Source organism: Rhinatrema bivittatum, chromosome 9, assembly GCF_901001135.1.
Source record: "Rhinatrema bivittatum chromosome 9, aRhiBiv1.1, whole genome shotgun sequence".
NCBI lineage: Eukaryota > Metazoa > Chordata > Amphibia > Gymnophiona > Rhinatrematidae > Rhinatrema > Rhinatrema bivittatum.
The window spans coordinates 126,080,763-126,099,704 of NC_042623.1; the positions used below are offsets into that span (position 1 = coordinate 126,080,763).

Genomic DNA, 18,942 nt, shown 5'->3' on the forward strand with positions numbered 1-18,942 from the left:
AACCAGAGCAAGCCACCCAAGAACAACAAGAATCTATCTACAAGGTCATTGCCTTGCTTCAAATGCTTTAAGAATGGCTTCAATCCTCCTATAATACACATTCTTCAAGGCTGCTCCTCCCTCCAAGGGGATAGTCGTCCATTTAGAGATGGCACAGACAAGCGCATCTACTTTCAGAAAACACAGATGCTTGCTCACCACAGGATCCAGAAGGTACAGGCCTTCCAAGGTCAGACCCCCTTTGAAATTTGCCTCCAGGGCGTCCCCTCTCAAGATCAATCAATTCTTGAATGCCCTCCATAACAGGGAAAAAAAAAAACCAAGAGGCTTTTCGCAAAGAAACCAAAATGGGAATTTTCTTTGGTTCAGACATGGAATCTGCCCCAGGTACTCCCAGCATCTTCAATGTTTGGCAAATCTGGGCCAGCAGTTCATCTCTATAAAAGCTCTGCAACATAGTCCTATATGGTTCCAGTTCAGGAAGAATTTCCCCATTTTCCAGTCAGGATCTGCTTCCATCTTCAGTGCCATCCAGATTCCTATCTGGAGTACCTGCAGTCAATCAAGATGTACTCCTGTGCTTAACAGTAGTACCGAAAAGGGAGAGGCTACCACCTGAGAATATGACCTGACAGGATTATATGGGGCCGAGGATTGCGCATGAAGAAAGGATCGCAATCTTTGAAAAAAATTCTACCCAAGAAAAGGCAGAAGGATCCATGCCAAAAACAGGAGGCACTTGAGCAATACCCATTCAGCTGCCTTCCCCTCCTGAGGAACCAGCCAAGAGAGTTCCAAGGTCTGACATCCCTCCAGATATGCCCTTAACCAGGCCCTCATCAGGCTGGGAAGAACCAGGCTTAGGAGAATCAGAGGAAGATAATTCTCCGAGCCTCTATGCAGCACTGGCACAAGTTAGAGGATACTCCAGGCTGAGATGCCCCACGGAAGCAGGAAAAAATGTTGGAACAGCACATCTAGCATGGAGATTGGAGGAAGTCTTACAATAATCCCTCTGACTTTTAACAAAAAAAAACCCCCACACTTACCTGAAGACAGTCACCGCCGCGCTTGACGTCCTGCATCCGCTGCCTTTCAGCTGTTAAAAATCAGCTAAGTCCACACTAGTAGAGAAGCCAGCTACCAGATCAAGGCACTCATCTGAGGGACCATGGAAATCACCTCAGGAATTCTCAACCGGGGGAGGGACCATTAGGTATCACCGCAGGAGAGCGGGGCAACTCAAAGCTCCTATTAATTCACCTCTAAATTTCAAAGTAATCCTCCTGTAGGGAAATGCACGGCCACCATCTGCTGGAGACTGAGAATACTGGCAGGCTGATGTCACGGCAGGACTATATATACTGTGACGTCAGCTTGCTCCATCTCCATCTGCTGGTAGAGGTGCATAACTCACTGGTCCTGAATCCATCTATTCACATGCTAGGAAATTTACAATTTCAATTCAGACTACAGAAATAGCCCCTAGCTAGAACTTCAAAGGCAGGAAGCCTGGAAATCCTTAAAGTATAGGTTTAAATTACAAAAAAACAAACCACCAAAACAAACTTTAGGTGCAATATAAAAAAAAAAACAAACAAAAAAACTTTACACAGCATGAAACCACAACACTGAAACATGCACCATTAGCTCTGCTGCATTCTCAAAAGAAAGACACACACATGGACAAGTGTCAAGTATGGACAAATGCAACTTTAATATGGGAGTTGAAACATATCATTTCAGTAGCAATTCTAAACACACACACCCCTATAAAAATAGATTTAAACTTGCCTCAAAATTATAAATAGTATAACAATTTAACCTTTACATTTCTCTCCCTTCATTGTCAGCTACAGACCTCAAGTATTTCATGTAAAAAGCTTAACCACTCAACATTTTCAGAACTATTTCAGAGCATTTGCCCTAATCACTTTCTAAATTAGAAGCTGCTTTTACCAGTGTGTGAGAAATTCAGTCTTACAACTACTAAGAATTGCAGACTAACATATAATCCAGTAGGTTTCCTCTCCCCCCTGAAATAATAGCATGCAGTGCATGTGTTATTTTTTTAGCTTTTTGGATAAAGCGCTGAAAAAATGTTTAAAAAAAAAAACAACCAACTTCAAGTAACAAAAAAAAATTTCACAGTACAAAATCTATAAATACCCATTAGATCGTGTGTGCGCACATACACGTGTATGTGTATGTATGAATTCCTGGGCATGTGTGTATATTTATATATAGTTTCTGAAAAACATACTAGTGACTTGAAGCATGTAGCAATTTTTTTTTAGATTACACATATGTAGAAATTAAATGAAATTCAGAAATTCAGCATGCTGAATTACAAAATGGAAAGGCATTCCCTGAACTAGCATTAAGGTGTCAATTTATAACTGATGTGACTGAAGTCTCACACATACTACATTGTTACATGTGAAATAAAACCAAACTATTTTGGATTTTGCTGTGAACTATAGAAATGATTGTCATTTATTCTGGCTATTTATTGCATACATCTCCTTGGATGTACCAGGTAATGACAAAAATAGCCTTTCAATAACAGTGCTGACACAAAATTGCATATTAAACTATTAAGTAAAAAGGCACAAATCTCAAGATAAAGGAAAATCTTATAAGAATTTTCCAAACATACACCAGATATTACCCAAGTGCTGAAATATTCCTTAGGAATTAACAAATGTACAATTTCATTGTCCCTGAATCTTAAATTCATTTCCACCATTCAATGAGCACCAGCTTTTGGGCCATCAAATTTTTGGTATATGGTATTCAACAGTTATGGCTTTTATTCTGCACTTACATTTCTTTGGTTTCTAGTCATGTGCAACTTTATAAATATTTCCATATAAAAACAATGATTCACTGCAGTAAAATACATAACTATCTCATCTACCTGATAAAGTTTAACGCTTATAAGATTCTGTATTTCTGTTCTGGGGCCATTTTTAATAGATAGGTTATTGTGTATAAACATCTGACTATTAGCTAGTATACCCCAAAGATGTTGCTCAGAGCATATTCAGAATCTCATGCTTACAGTAGGTCATATCTAACAGGATCTTATTCTGCAAACCCTTCAGAACTAGTTTCCCTGCTAATTTTTACACTTTTACTTACTCTTCCAGACAAATATTTGGCTTTAATTAACTGCTTCATGCACACTTACTTTTGCTCCATTTTTACTAATGGATTATTCCAACAGTTACCAGCCAAAACACTCTCATGCTTATACAACCAGCTTCCCTGTCCTTAACTGTGTGCACTTCTGCCTCAAATTCCTTCCTTTTAAACAAAATTCTTACAACTCTTACTTTTTTTCCCACTTGCTTTATACCTTCTCTATTATATCTTTGCAAACGTTTCATAAATTCATTAGTTAGGATTCACATTCCTCCCCTTTATAGCACTCCATTCTCTAAACAGAACAAACCGACATTGCAAAAGGTCCTAGATATACTGATTGGCATCCAGAAACCATCTAACTCCTCCCCCTCCTGGCAGGTGACTTCAAAGTACTGTACAGAACAAACAAGTCTGCAGGATCCTGTGAAGAGTTATGGGTACATGTAAATTAAAGTGATCCAGTTCATGGGATTACATCTACAGATAAGGCACAAGTACCCAACTATTACAAAATAAATGTCTTAGACATTTGTCTCTTGTTGCTATCTTGAATGCTATATTGGACTGGGTAGGCTACATGAAAGAACTAGGAAAGTAACATGCCAGTTTCCTAGTTCTTGTGGTCCATGCTTTATCCTGATTTCCACATTCCATTCAAGGCTTCTTCTAGCTTTTCTTTATAAGATGAATACTGCCTCTTTAAGACTTGTAGCTGCTCCTCCTCTTCTTTGTCCAATATCTTCAAGAAGTTCCGGAGTTCTGGAAGACTAAAGGCTTCCCACTGAAACAAAAATGTTGCATATTAATGAGGATCATTGTGAATCAGATATACTGAAAAGTTACAAGAAATGTAAAGTTCCATTCTTCATCAATGATGGTTTCTTTGATTGATTGTATCCTCAGTGTCATTCCTGTCACTTTGTTATAAAGGTTTCTCTCATTTTTATACTTCCTGGAATAATGGTGCATGCATGCATCATTTTATTATGGAAATTCCCCTCTTTAAAAAACCAAAAAAAACCTTCTATAGTTTACTCTTTAACTATGTTTCTTGCTAAGCTGACTTTTTATCAGAACCCAATTCATGTATAATACTAGTATATAAAAAGATTGATAAAGCACAAAGATTCAACCATGGTGGGAAAGTAATCTGTTAGGAAGATGTAAGGAATAAATGTTTGTGGAACTCCTAGAACATAATGAAAATCAAACAGCAGTATGCTCTCCCAACCACCAACTTTAGTATTATCTGTCAGCATTCCATAATAGTGCAGCAAGACCTATCGGAATAACCAATACAATCTTTCTTGGGGGAAAAAAAAAAATAAATGCCTGTACTCCCATGCAAAATGCATTTATTTTGGGACTACAGGGCAAATCAAGCAAGTGGAGGAAGGAGGTGAGTACTGAGTATCTGCACAAGTATCTCCTGAAAAGCAGCCCTGAGTCAGCATTTTCTGTCAAATTTTGAACTGCTTCTTCCCTTGCCCCCGATCTATTTGTCCTTGGCAATGGGCTCCTCAGCAGAGGCTGCTGGCATTGATGGGTATGATAATCCATGGAGGAGGATCCAGCTCTATTCCTTTTAGTAAACTGATAGACTCCACTATCCCAGGCTTAGGGTTAAAGGGAGATAAGCCTCAGTTTCTCGACTGAGGATCACCGGGACAAGTGGGACTTCTGTAATGGGCCCAGCGGACCAAATCTACTGTGGCTGTCAAGAGCCTCAAATGGTGGAAATAATCCCAAACTCTAGGCGCTTTGAGGTAAGGGTAACTCGGCCCTGTGCTATGTTGAAGAGTGCCTCTTGACTTTTTTTTTTATTCTTTGAGTAAGGTAACTGTCTCTTTCTTGCTCTGACGGAAGGTGACTGGCAACTGCCTCAGGCCCCACCTCCCTTATAGCCAGACATGTCACAAGGGAGAAAAGAAAAGGTGAGTCTTCTGTCTCCAGCAGCTGTGGATAGGGAAATTCCCATAACTAAGGTCTAGTCTAGCAGGACTCAAGGAAATTATCAGGTAAGCTTAAATTTCACCTTGGTGAGGGTTTGTCTGACAAAGATGAGATATTTCTCCCTAAGTATTCCAGGGATTGGATAGGGCACAAGCAGCTTCTTGCATAGTTTACCACTCTTCATCAGTGGATCATTTTAAGTATAGCAAAATCCACAATTTATATAGTAGATCTTACGATGTTAGTTGCATCTAGTATCAAGCTGCATCAAAATAGGAGCAAGTGTACTCTAATAAAGCGTCTCGTTTTTACTAAAGACAAACCAGTATTTTATATACACAATGCAGGCAATAGGATTACAAGTGTACCATTAAGACATAGAAAAGTCTTGTTTATAATACATAGAACAGACTATGCCTGGATTCTTCACTATAATAAAGGTAGAAGTCAAATTTATTTAAAAAATTGACAGATCATGTGACGCTGTGGGCAAGGCAAGATTTAGGGAAGCTTTGCTCTGGGGGCTATCTTCATCCATCTGACTTATACCTATACAGACAATAGCCTAAAAGATGTGATTAGCAAGATTATCTTCTCAGTACAAATCAATGGTCTATTGAGCTATGAGTACTAGAGCTGCCAAGAAGGTCAGAGGAAAAAAAAAAGTAGTCCTTGCAAGATCAAGATGGCCACTGGAACAGTGAACCTGGAGGCTCCTGCTGTGAGTACAGCTGTGTCTGAAATGCGCCAGGCAATGATTAAATGTTTAGAGCCCAGGTTTGAAAAAAATAGATAAAATATAAAAGTTAGAAATGATAGTAATTTGCTAAAGGTATTAAGAGAATGGATGAGGTGGAGCAGCGGATTTCTGATGTGCAAGATGAGATATGCAAAGCTACAGGTGATCTTACATCGATGCAGGCCGCACTGCAGATTTGTGAAACAAGACGAAGATTTGGAGAACAGATCCAGATGCAATAATCTTCGGTTCAAAGGGCTACCAGAGAGTCCGCTAGATGGTAAGCTTTGCAGGTTTCTTGAAAAATGGATGCTGGCTGAGTTGAGCCTGGAGGGAACAAGCAGAGGCATGCTGGTGGAGAGAGCACACAGGCTCGGGCAGAGGAGGGCTGAAAACACAAAATCCTGAGTCATCATAATCAGTTTCCTAAGAACATAAGATACGCCATACTGGGTCAGACTGGGTCATCAAGCCCAGTATCCTGTTTCTAACACTGGCCAATCCAAGTCACAAGTACCTAAACAGATAAAATCACAAGCTACTATTGCTTATTAATTACTGTAATAGTTTATGGATTTTTCCTCCAGGAACTTATCCAAACCTTTTTTAAATCCAGTTACATTAAAAACTGTAACCACATCCTCTGGTAATGAATTCCAGAGCTTAACTATGTGCTGAGTGAAAAAAATTTTTTTGATTTGTTTTAAATGAGCTACTTGTTAACTTCATGGAGTGCCCCCTGGTCTATTATCTGAGAGCGTAAATAACTGATTTACATAAACTTGTTCAAGTCCTTTTATGATTTTGTAGACTCATGTGTCCTCTCAGTAGTCTTCTCCAAACTGAACAGCCCTAACTTCTTTAGCCTTTCCTCATAGGGCAGCCATTCCATTAATTTTTCCACCATCGAGGTGAGACTAAACGGCCTGTAATTTCCAGCCTCCTCTTTTTCCACTCTTGTGAAGCAGGACCACCATTACTCTTCAAGTCACTCGGCACCACTCCCGTCTCCAGGGATCTATTGAACAGGTCACGCAGTGGAACTGCCAGCACATCTCTGAGCTCCCTCAGTATCCTGGGATGAACCTCATTAGGCGCCTTTACTTTGTCCACTTTCAGTTTTTCTGTAAATTGAGTTTTGTCTAGTCCACCCCCTACCACAGTTTTGTTAACTAGTGACTGTCCTTCTCCCATGTCTTCTTTAGTGAACACCTAGCTGAAGGATGTTTAGTATTTCCGCCATTTTTTTTTTTTCCTTTCCCCACACATTGATCCTCATCACCTTTCAATTTCACTATACCACTTCAGACCTTTTTCTGATAAATCTGAAAAATGTTTTGTCACCTCGCTTTACCCCTTTGGCTATCCTTTCTTCCGCCTGTTTTCTTGATTTGTCTCCCTCAGTATCACCAGATATTCTTCCGTTTTCACTTTTTGGGATCAGTTATATTTCTTGAACGCTATTTTTTTGTTTTTATTTTGTCAAGTCACCTCCCTTGAGAACCAGACCGGTTTCTTATTTCTTACTTTTGTTTAATTTTCCAACAGATTTGTTGCTTTTGTAATTGCTCCTTTTAGTTTGGACCACTGTTCCACCTCTCCCATTTTCTTCCAGTCTTCTAGTTCTACCTCCAGGTACGTCTCCTTTTCAACAAAGTCCGTATTTTTCAAATGCAAAACTCGGGTCTTCATGTGACTTCAGTGTCAAACCATACTGTTTGATGATCACCGATGCTGAGGTGGGCACCCACCCAGGCATTAGATACATTCTCACTGTTATTGAGTGCTAGGTCAAGTATAACAGCCTCCCTCATGGTTTCCAGTACCATGTGTTTGACGAGAGCCCCTTTGCAGGGCATCCACTATCACTCTGCTTCTGGTAGATTCCGCAGAAGGGATTCTCCACTCTACATCCAGCATATTAAAGTCTCCAACAATTAGCATTTCTCCTTTCCTTCCCACATTTTGGATGTCTTCAACCAGATCCTCGATCATGTCTTCCATGTGAGTGAGGTCGATGAACCACTTTTTTTTTTTTTTTTTTTTATAAGGACAGCGCATAATGCTTCTCTTCTACCCCACTTTCCTTGCAGTTCAGTTGCTTGGATATTGTTTTTCACCTACAGAGCTACTCCTCCCCCTTTTCTGACCTCTGTCCTTCCTTAACAAGTTACAGCCCAATATGGCCGTATCCCAATCATGAGAATCCGTGAACCATGTCTCTCTAACAGCAACAATGTCAGAGTCCACTTCCACCATTAGGGCCAGCAGGTCTGGGATTTTATTGCCCAAACTACGATCATTTGTAGTCATAACTTTCCAATTTTCCTTTGATTTGTTGCACTTTGTATGCACCTTTTCTGATTTTTTATGCTGATTGATTTTGTTATTTTCTCATCCCACGACCTGTAATGCTTGGGGGTAACATGTCAATTTCATTGGCCATCTTCTGCCACCCTCATTCTTTAGTTTAAATGTCTGATAATATATGATCTGAATTTCTCACTTAGTATCTTCCTTCCTGCTACAGAAGCAATGTAGGCCATCCTTACCATATAGCCTTTTATTGATCCATAAACTACCCCAGCCTCCAATATATCCAAAACTAATTTTCTGTACACCAGGTTTTGAGCCAGAACTATTCCCTTGGATTGTTGGTTTATTATGTGCATTATCTCTCCTCCATTTGCAGGTGTAAGAGTCACCATACGCTGCATATCGATGTCTGTGCATTTTCTTTAATAAATAGTTTAAACATAAAAAAAAAGATTGGCTGCTATAAACATACTGTACATGAAATATTTGTTATTTTTTATTTTATTGTACTCTCCCTTTAAGATATGGCTATGACTTACCATAAAATCTTCCTTTTCATGCTCACGTAGAATGAAGGCCAAATTTTCTGTACTAGGTCCAGCCACCAAACGCAAATAGAGTGGATGTTCTCTGTCTGACAACTTGCATAAATACTCTGCACACAATACAGAACCACAGTTACCTTCCTGTTTTCTGGCAATAAGATGCAAATAAAATGGAAATAAAGGACACTTATACCATAAATTGAATCAGGAGGAATTTGTGAATATTCAGAGCTCTAGAGCAAATTAATGGTAATCAAAGTGTGAAGTAATACTTAATGACACTGAATCTAAATTTAATTCACACACAGAATTTCAGGTCAGTGATTTTATGAAGGCAAACAAATTGGTTCAAAGATATGATTACTTAAATTACATAATTAGAATTGTTGAATGATGATCAATAAACAATTTTATACAAAATAAAAAATGCATTTACTACATACTCATTTAGGGATAATTTAAAAAAAGGATTTACATGCTTAAAAATGGGTTTTGCACATGTAAATGCACTTTACATATATAAGTGGACTTTTGAAAATTGCTGCAATATATGCCACTGAATTGCCCATGACACTTTTTTTCTGAAATTAAAAAAAAATATCTACTTACCTGGTTATCTCCTCCAAAACTAACAGGCCGACTCAGTAAAGTCTGCGGGAGAGTGGACGAATGCCCGCTCTCCCAGCGTGTGCACCAGCCCTTCGCCGATGCGCGAGATTCTGTATTTAAATTAGGTGACGCGGTAAAAACGTGGAAAAGGATGCGCTAGGGACACTAGCGCGTCCCTAGCGCCTCCTTTTTGACAGAAGCGGCGGCTGTCAGCGGGTTTGACAGCAGACGCTCAATTTTGCTGGCATTGGTTCTCGAGCCCATTGACAGCCACGGGCTCGGAAACCGGACACCGGCAAAATTGAGCTTCCGGTTTTCGGCCTGACAGCTGCAGGACGAATTCAAATTTATTTATTTATTTATTGATACACTTTTTTTTTCACTTTTTGGGACCTCTGACTTAATATCGCTATGATATTAAGTCATTCCTGGCGCCAGAAGGTCGGCGCTAATTTCTGAAAGTAAAAATGTGTGGCTTGGCTGCACATTTTACTTTCTGTATCCCGCACGCATACCTAATAGGGCCCTCAACATGCATTTGCATGTTGAGGGCCCTATTAGGTGCCGCGGGTTGGACACGCGTTTTCCTCCCTTACTGAATAAGGGGTAAGGGAAAACACGCGTCCAATAGCAGGCTAACAGTGTGCTCCGGAGTGCACTGTACCGGCCTGTAAGTAAACGATAAAAAGCGTGGTTACAACCTCACTAGCAGGCAGATATAGTAAAGCGCGGCCGCAGTTACCCTGCTTCTAACTCACGATTTGGCCGCGTAAGTCCAACCCGCGATTCACTATCCCTTTTAACTCATCCTTACCGCTTCTTTAAATCAACCGGTAACCCTTTCCGCCCGCAGCATGTATATGAGATGTAAACGCTCCGATTAGCTATTCCCTCCCATACAGCAATGTGCGCCCCGATTATCTCCTTTTTAACCTGTAGTTTTGCCGCGCGTTTAACCTGCTAACTTACCGCTTACCCTTACCCCTGCGTTAGTGTGGAGCGTCAGGTCAGAGAGACGAAATTTCATAGGCAAACGACCCCCTCACCCCCGGGACCCTTATTCCTGGCGTTAGTGTGGTGTGACAGCAATAGGCAGGCTCTGGTCAAAATCCCCCCCTCCCGAAGCAAGGCGCAGGGCGAAAATCGGCTCGACATGTCATTAAAACAAAAGTAAATAAAGTATGATAAAAGTAAACTTACTGCATGTGAATTTTCTTTGAACAGTCCTCTCTCCCCTCCTCCCGAGGCGCGGACTGCGGCTCCCCTGCCTCCCGGGGGGAGCCGGCGGTGAAAGCGAATGAATGCCCGCCCGTACGCTGCGGGAGCGCATTCATTCACTCACCTTCGCCGGCGGGCGTGCATGCATCCATCCAGCAGAGGGAGCCGGCGGCGAAAGCGGCTTCCAGCAGCCCCCGCCGGCGAAGGTAAATGAATGTGCGCCTGTGCGTGCAATTTGGGCGCTCAAGGCAGTGCATTAACGAACGCCGACGTCACGCCTTGAGCTCCCAAATTGCACGCACAGGTGCGCATTCATTCACCGCTGGCGGGGGCTGCTGGAAGCTGCTTTCGCCGCCGGCTCCCTCCGCCTGGATGAATGCACGCCTGCGAAGGTGAGTGAATGAATGCATGCCCGCCGGCTCCCGCCGCATACGGGCATGCATTCATTCGCTTTCGCCCGCCACCGGCTACCCCGGGGAGCCGCAGTACGCGCCTCGGGAGGAGGAGAGAGAGAGAGGACTGTTCAAAGAAAATTCACATGCAGTAAGTTTACTTTTATTATACTTTATTTACTTTTGTTTTAATGACATGTCGAGCCGATTTTCGCCCTGCGCCTTGCTTCGGGAGGGGGGGGGGGGGGAGGAGGACTCGCAATCCCCCCAGTACCTGTCATTTCAAACATCATTTGAAATGACATTTGAAATGACAGGTACCAACGCACCCAGGATACTGCATAGGCGCTGTATAGCGCTCTATACAGTAACATGGATTGCGTGGGCCTAATGCTTCATGGACGCAACTTGCATTTGCAAGCTATTTCAATACAGTATCGAGCAGTAGGTGATCCGAACTGTGCGTGCGGCAAACGCGGGTGCGCCCAGCCGTAACACACCTCTTCCTACCGCTCCTTACTGTATCTGCCTGCGGATAATTTGGTGTTTAATTACAGCTTTATTGTTTTTTTGTAGGGAACTGCCCTGAAGCAGCTTTTTGTGAAATGATGACCGTTTGCTTTGGTTTCGCATTGCTACTGCAACTGCATAGCTGAGCCAAATTGAAAACCATTGCAGTGGAAGAAATCAGATGAGTTCTTCCTTGCATTTTTTTTTTTGTAATAGTTTTTCTTCAGAAAAAGTTTTAAGTCTATGTTGTGATTGCATCAAAGCTAACTGATTCCCATTGCAGTTATTGCGATTAAGAACATAAGAAATTGCCATGCCGGGTCAGACCAAGGGTCCATCAAGCCCAGCACCTGTTTCCAACAGAGGCCGAAACCAGGCCACAAGAACCTGGCAATTACCCAACACTAAGATCATCCCATGCTACTGATGCAATTAATAGCAGTGGCTATTCCCTAAGCAAACTTGATTAATAGCAGTAGATTTTAATAGCAGAAAATAAGCTTTGTTAAATTATAGTTACTATAAACACTAAGGAAAAGAAAATTAAGAATGGTGGTTGGAGATATTTTGACTTACGATTAAAGCATGATGCTTTGAGCTTTTTATAGCCACCGCATCATTTTTCTGAGGTCTTTTCTTCCATTCTTAAAATCGAATATTACAAAGAGTGGTTTTCTTTGCAATGATCAATGCACTTTTGAAAATTGCAATATACGCCACTGATTTGCCTGCAACTTAAAAAAAAAAATGCACTATTTACCCAGATATCTCATAGATTTCTTCCTCTGTGAAAAGTAAAGTGGATAGGAAAACATCATGTATGGATAATAAGGGCCAATAACGACGGATTATGGAAACAATTGCCTTGCTGTGAACAGAATATGGTAAAATACAATTTATACCACCATCCGAAGATCTAAATTGTGGTATAATCAGTCGTTATTGGCCCTTATTATCCATACATGATGTTTTCCAACATCCTATCCGCTTTACTTTTCACAGAGGAAGATTTCCTGGTTCATTTGGAATTACGCTCTTTAGATTATCTCCAACCTGTGCTTAATGGTTATAGCCCTTGCGAAGTATGCTCAGTATGTCCATTATCACTATTCTTTAACCTCTTTTACCGAACCTCAGTCTAATAAAACTTGTGCCCTCAAATTCAATTCTAACTGTCTAACATCTGGTGTCACTTAGATTTTTTTTGGCACAGGCAGAGAATAATGTATGTAGGCAAAACTACGAGACCCATAAAAACTAGAATAATTGAACATAGATCCAGTCTCCTGAATCTTCGTGAAAACGCCCCTTTAGTTCCTCACTGGGTTGAAAAATCACATAACATCTCCGACCTTGTGTGATCTCTCCTCCGTATCGAGGGGGAAACTTTTCTGAAATCCTCATCCGCAGAGAACAAAGATGGATTTTCAATTTGAACAGTTTAACACTTTATGGGCTCAATAAAGAAATTGAATGGCACTATTTCACCTAATTCTGTCTTCAGGTTCTCTTACTGTATCAGTTTCCTTGCATGTTGTTCTAATGTGCTAAACTATTTAAATTACTATAATTTGCATGTTAGCACTTTTTATAATGTTTAAGATGTCCTATTGTTCCAATATGGTTAAATATATTTTTGACTCTGTATAGCGCTAGATTACATGAGCTGTCTTAGTTTTCTTTCACGTCTTCCTCTTATCTTTAATATTGCTGTGCTAGTCCTCCGTAACGTCCAGTTTATAGAACTCTTATTTGATTGGTTGCTGAAATTTCACGCCAAAAATATTGAAGTTACATGGCCACCATTTTCATGTTAGCGTTGCACTCCCAGTGATGCCGAATGTTGAATTGAACACAGGTATGTTTAAAAGAGTTTTAACCATTTAAAAGTTGCCGCCTACCATCTTTTGTTAGCCACCCTTGTTTTAACATTCTGGTTTCTAAATGTATATTATGCTTTCATTTTTAGAACACAAGTTTTGTTTTGTCCCTCACGGCGAAACATGGGTCATTGTCGGGGGGACCCACTTTGTACTCAAAATTGCTATTACAAACACTGTTGAGTTGCTGGTTTGAATGAATACACTTTATTATTGAACTATGGTGGACATTGAATTTTTCCCTGCACATTTCTTTGGTTGATGTTAGTAAAGAGAGATCATGTGTGAGTGATTGAGAGCTGTTTAGGTGAGAGAGGGAGAGAAAGCATGTGAATGAGAGTGTGTGCGCGATTGGAAGCCTGTATGTATAAGCATAAAAAGACAGACCGCATTTGTGTATATATGTGATTAAGAGCCTATATAAGTGAGAGAGAAAAAGCATGTGCATATGTGAGCGATTGAGAGCCAGTGAGAGAGAGCTTGTGTGTGAAGAGAGAGGAGAAAGTTACAAGCAAACCATCCCTCCTGCTAATTCAAAACAATCTCAGGGCACCTGGATATCAACCATTCCCAGGTATGCAGAGCAAAACATTTTTTGTATCCTTATTTTTCATTATTGGGCCTTTGTGTCTGCTATTTTGAAATATTTTATTGGTATCTAGAAATTTTTGATATGAGTTTTTAATTACTGGACATTTCATTCACCAGCCGTTTCGAAATAATCTGTTCTTTTTGTTAGTATGGTTTTGCTGCTATTGATTTTATATTTCTTGATATGAACTGGTGGTGTTTTTCTTTTTCCTTTATTACACTGCATACAGAGACCCTGGCTTGTTGCAGTTTCCAATTCAGTTTTTGTCTGCATGCTTCTAGTTATGCGTTTTGGTCTCTTTATTCTTTGTTAGGTGAGGGTCAGCACATGTGATTCAGGCGAGGTTTTCTGCTGGCGTGTAGTCTGGCTTATTCCATTTTCCTAATAGGAGGTGTATTGATGTCTTAAAGCCTGGTGTAATATTTTCAGTGTTGCCTTTTCTTAAGTAAGGTGTTTACTGTTTTGAGTACTGGAAATTGGTGCTGTTTTGGTGTGAGATGTTTACTATTTATGCAATTTCTGTTCAGACAATATGGGCTGGATTTTAAAAGGGTTACGCGCACAAGGTACGTGCGTAACCCTTTTAAATCCCCTCTGCGCGCACCGAGCCTATTTTGCATAGGCTTGGCGGCGCACGCAAGCCCCGGGGCTTGCAAAAAGGGCGGTCGGGGGCATGGCCGAGTGCCCCAACACAGCGGCCTGTGTTGGGGCACATATCTTAAGTTACTACTGCCCGGAGGCAGTAGTAACTTAAGATAAAGGTAGGGAGGGGGTGAATGGAAAGTTCCTTCCTTCAGAGAGAACGGGCAGCGTGCACAGGGCTCGGCGCACGCAAGGTGCACAAATGTGCGCCCCCTTGTGCGCGCTGACCCCAGATTTTATAGACTACGTGCGTATCTTGTAAAATCTACCCCTATATGTATCTTTCCCTTGTGTCATTCTTAACAATAAGAATACTGGGCCTTTATTTATTTTTTTTAATTTTATTTCCGCCGTGAATTGTAATTAATTTTTATTTTATTTAGAAACTTTTATATACCGGTATTAGTGGGGACATCATACCGGTTTACATTTGAACAAAAGGCTTGAAAATACATATTAACAGGGAAGAAATGAACTGGGAGAAGGGATTAACCAAGATCAGCATGGAAGGATAGATTAACGTAACAAAAACAATTGTAAATGAGCAGTGTGTCACACATGTGAGTGTGGTCTGTCAGGTATGTCATGATGGGGAAAAAAGGTTGAGAACCACCGGTCTAAACGATAAATATGGATACATAATATATATCTTGCTTCCTCTATCGCTAATCAAATTATGGAGCAATAAAACAGATGCTTGTATTGAGTGCCTGTTTTCATAAACAGGCATTCAGCCATAGCTCCCCTGGGCACCTGATGCTTTTGAGTGCTAGGGATGCACAATTTTTCCTAGCAGGTACTTAGCACAGCAGTTCATTTACACATTGCATCGAGCACCCAAGGGATGTGGTTGTGAGCCTGTTAGGAAAAAGGGGGCTCAACACGAGTGCCCGTTTTAACTGCGCACTTTTATTGCATCGGCCCCAGAGAAGGACAAAATCCAAGACAGGAACAATTGAAGGCCAGAACAAGAAGCAAAGGGACTAAGATAAGGCTGGGAGTAAATAGTGAGGCAGGATTAAATAGGCATGGCAGTGCTGCAGCATGGAGTCTGAGGCCTGAGCAGCTCAGCTTGTGGCCCACTGAGGGACCCCTGCAGGCAGCATGGCCACACTGCAGCCAGGGTCTTTACAGATACTTTAAATCAAAATACACTCAAAGATCAATTTAATAAAACCCGTATAAAATGCCAGTTAGCTCTCTTGAATGTTCACCCATTAAATTGTGTATTTAATATAGAATACTTATTTATCCATTCAAAGAAATACTACAGTATAAAAACTGATAAAAAGCTATTGATTCCTCCAGGCAATCTGAACATCTGAAGAAAAATGCTTTTTTTGCACTTTACCCACAGCCCCCTGCAGATTACTCACATTGTGCAGGGATTTTTTTTGGTTTGTTTTTAGCAGCATTAACCAGATAGCACAATTTGTTTGTGCTAGCTCAACTGGAACAGCCTCCCCTATTCAGTCAAGCCATCACAATGGTCCTTGGATGAAGATCATTAAACTGTAGCTCCTTCTAAAACTCAGAATGTGGTCTCTAAGTCTGGACACTGAGTGTTACCAATTAACAATGGCTAATACTTCTTTCCCCCGTCTGTGAATGTTGCCCCTGCAGCATCCTTAGACAGCCTGAAGAGCAGAAACTTAGCCTGTTAATCAAACCTAGGTCTCCGGCATGGCAGTGTATAGCATTTATTGTGATTACTTTTTTTTCCCCCCCAAAGTCAATGATTATTTCAAAATAAATGTAAACACTACGTCAATCGGTTGTTTAAATATTTCAAATTTTTCAAAAACAAGATCCCATTATTTATACAATCGGGTGTAAATTGTTTATAGACCTTCATACCATCCCGCGGTCTTTTGAACATCTCTGCTCTTTGCTTAGGCCGCTTATGGGATCATCTTTAATCATAGGTCTTTTTCACCCATATCCAAATTTTTCAAAGCAATTTTCGTTTGTATAAAATATACTATTTCAAAGCAAGCTATTGAGATCCTCTTATCATTTCACTCTTACAGTGGTAAGTTCAAGGTACTTTCCTTTCGGTGGTAACAGAGTAGGAAGCATCTCCCGCACCGCAACGACGCAATGTATACGTTCGCGATTTAATGAATTAAAACGCAACTAAGAATATCCCATTAACAATTGAGAGTTAACCCACTATCAGAGAAGTTCCTGAGGCAGCTTTGGACACGAAACGTGATCACGTTGAACTGTACTCTGTTACCACTGAAAGGAAAGTACCTTGAACTTACCACTGTAAGAGTGAAATAAGAGGATCTCAATAGCTTGCTTTGAAATAGCTTATTTTATACAAACGAAAATTGCTTTGAAAAAACAAAAAATTTGGATACAGGTGAAAAAAGACCTATGATTAAAGATGATCCCATAAGCGGCTTAAGCAAAGAGCAGAGATGCTCAAAAGCCCACGGGATGATATGAAGGTCTATAAGCCATTTGCACCCGATGTATAAATAATGGGATCCTGTTTAATGGGATCTTGTTTTTGAAAAATTTGAAATTTTGAAATTATTTGAACAACTGATTGTTGACGTAGTGTTTACATTTATAGTGTATAGCACTTGCCATTGAGTCACTATGCTGGCCCTAGCTAAACACCTTATTTAAATTGTTTTTACAGGTAAACATTCTAAACAGGATTACACATGGTACACAATACCTTGGTCTTCCTTCTGGCAGCGCTTATAAAGTGCAAACTTGGCAGGGTCATTGGCAACCAAGAACTTCTTCAGCAAAGCTTCAACAACTTCACGACAAGTGTTAGCACTACTGATGTGAAGCGTGTTCGTGCAGCCTTTAGGCAGGTAAAACGCAGCCTCATTATAAACATGGATTCTTGGATTTGCAGGAGTTTGTAGAGTGATAGGTCTGCTTAGCTCCAACTGAACTTTAATAAAGCCAGTGTACATCCCATTGGAATGCTATCAAAGAAAAACATTTATAATCTGTAATTTACACCTGTAAGCACACATCATACACAATAGAGATCACCATGGCTTACAGCAGTTCTATACAACTTGCTTGTAAAGGAGTGCTGGTGCAGAACAGGCAAGTTGCTCCCCTTTTTTTAAATTGTATTTATATTCCGCCTTCTATAACTGGTTATCCGCTTCAAAGTGCATTACAGTCAGGTCCTGTCCCCAGAGTGCTTAAAACTTGAAGCAATGGAGGGTGACATGACTTGCTCAAGCTCACGAGTGTCAGCAGGATTTGTACACTGGATGGATTCCCCTTTCATAGTGGCAAGTCCTGATATATTGCTATGAATACCCATGTTATATGAATAAATTCATATCAATTTCCATCACACATGATATTTACTGTTCTTAATGAAGGTATAAAAGAAAAGTTTATATAGCATTTCTATCTGTTACTTAATAAAAGCGAAGAGGTCTGCATAGCTCTTACCAAGGTCATCTTTAATTTATCTGTAACAGTCAAATTGTAGTTGTGGATCTTCTCTCTGGTTTCTTCTTTACTAAGATAAGAATGGCTCTCTCTTTCTTTTTCAACATCCTGAAATAAGCACGAGACTTCAGTTAAAAACTGACAGAACAAAAAGCTTCATCAAATTTGCCAAAGAAGCTATTTCCCATTAGGATCAGTCAGGTACTACCAAGTGATCCAGAATGGCCACTTTTGGAGACAGAATGCTGAGCTTGATGGCTTTATTACATTTTTTAAGTATGCCAAACAGAATGTATTATCCAACCTAAGAAAAAGGATACAGATTAAGACTAGTATTTGTAATGTATGGCTCAGCTTTCCTTCCAAGGATCAACTTGCCTCCCTGAGAACAAGAGAAAACCTGGTTCATATATCTGATCCCACCAATTAAGTATATTTTTCAGTCCTCACAAACATTGAGTCAACATAAATGCCCAATACCAAACATGATGCCATAGATTCTACAATTGCACTGCATGGTCACGTGGTTCAATGGAATGTACTGCCTGCTCTCCTGGTCTCTATATCTCATAATAGAAAAAGGATAATCTAACATTTCAAATAGAGACCTAGAATTGTAACATTTTATTACAAAGAACAAATGTTTAAATATTCTTAAATTCTATAATAAAAGGACTAATAACAAAATCATCTTCTAGTTGTACCAAATTAAAATATCCTTGTCTGGTGTAGTAAGTGGGGCACATTGATATTCGCTTCTTATGCAGGGTGCATGTCACAGAATTTAATGACTGGATGCACGTAACAGATGAGGACCCTATGGTGATGTTGTCTATCATATGCCCTCTCAATCATCTCATCTCCAAAACTGAACAGTCCTGCATAAGGAAGCCATTCTATATCATTTTTGTTGTCTAGATAAATTTTAGGACAAACATTATCCAGCTAACTTTAA

At 40.3% G+C, this 18,942-nt stretch overlaps 1 protein-coding gene across 1 annotated transcript in view; it reads right to left on the bottom strand.

Annotated features, from left to right (window-relative positions):
* Nucleotides 1-1,693: 1,693 nt before the first annotated feature.
* Nucleotides 1,694-18,942, bottom strand: part of RASSF3 (Ras association domain family member 3) — a 43,633-nt gene continuing 26,384 nt past the window's right edge. The window contains exons 2-5 of the mRNA XM_029616309.1: nucleotides 17,988-18,095; nucleotides 17,239-17,500; nucleotides 8,698-8,813; nucleotides 1,694-3,931 (exon numbers count right to left, since the gene is read on the bottom strand). Of these exons, the coding sequence (XP_029472169.1) occupies nucleotides 3,782-3,931; nucleotides 8,698-8,813; nucleotides 17,239-17,500; nucleotides 17,988-18,095 (636 nt within the window). The 3' untranslated portion in view covers nucleotides 1,694-3,781. The remainder of the gene's footprint in view (nucleotides 3,932-8,697; nucleotides 8,814-17,238; nucleotides 17,501-17,987; nucleotides 18,096-18,942) is intronic.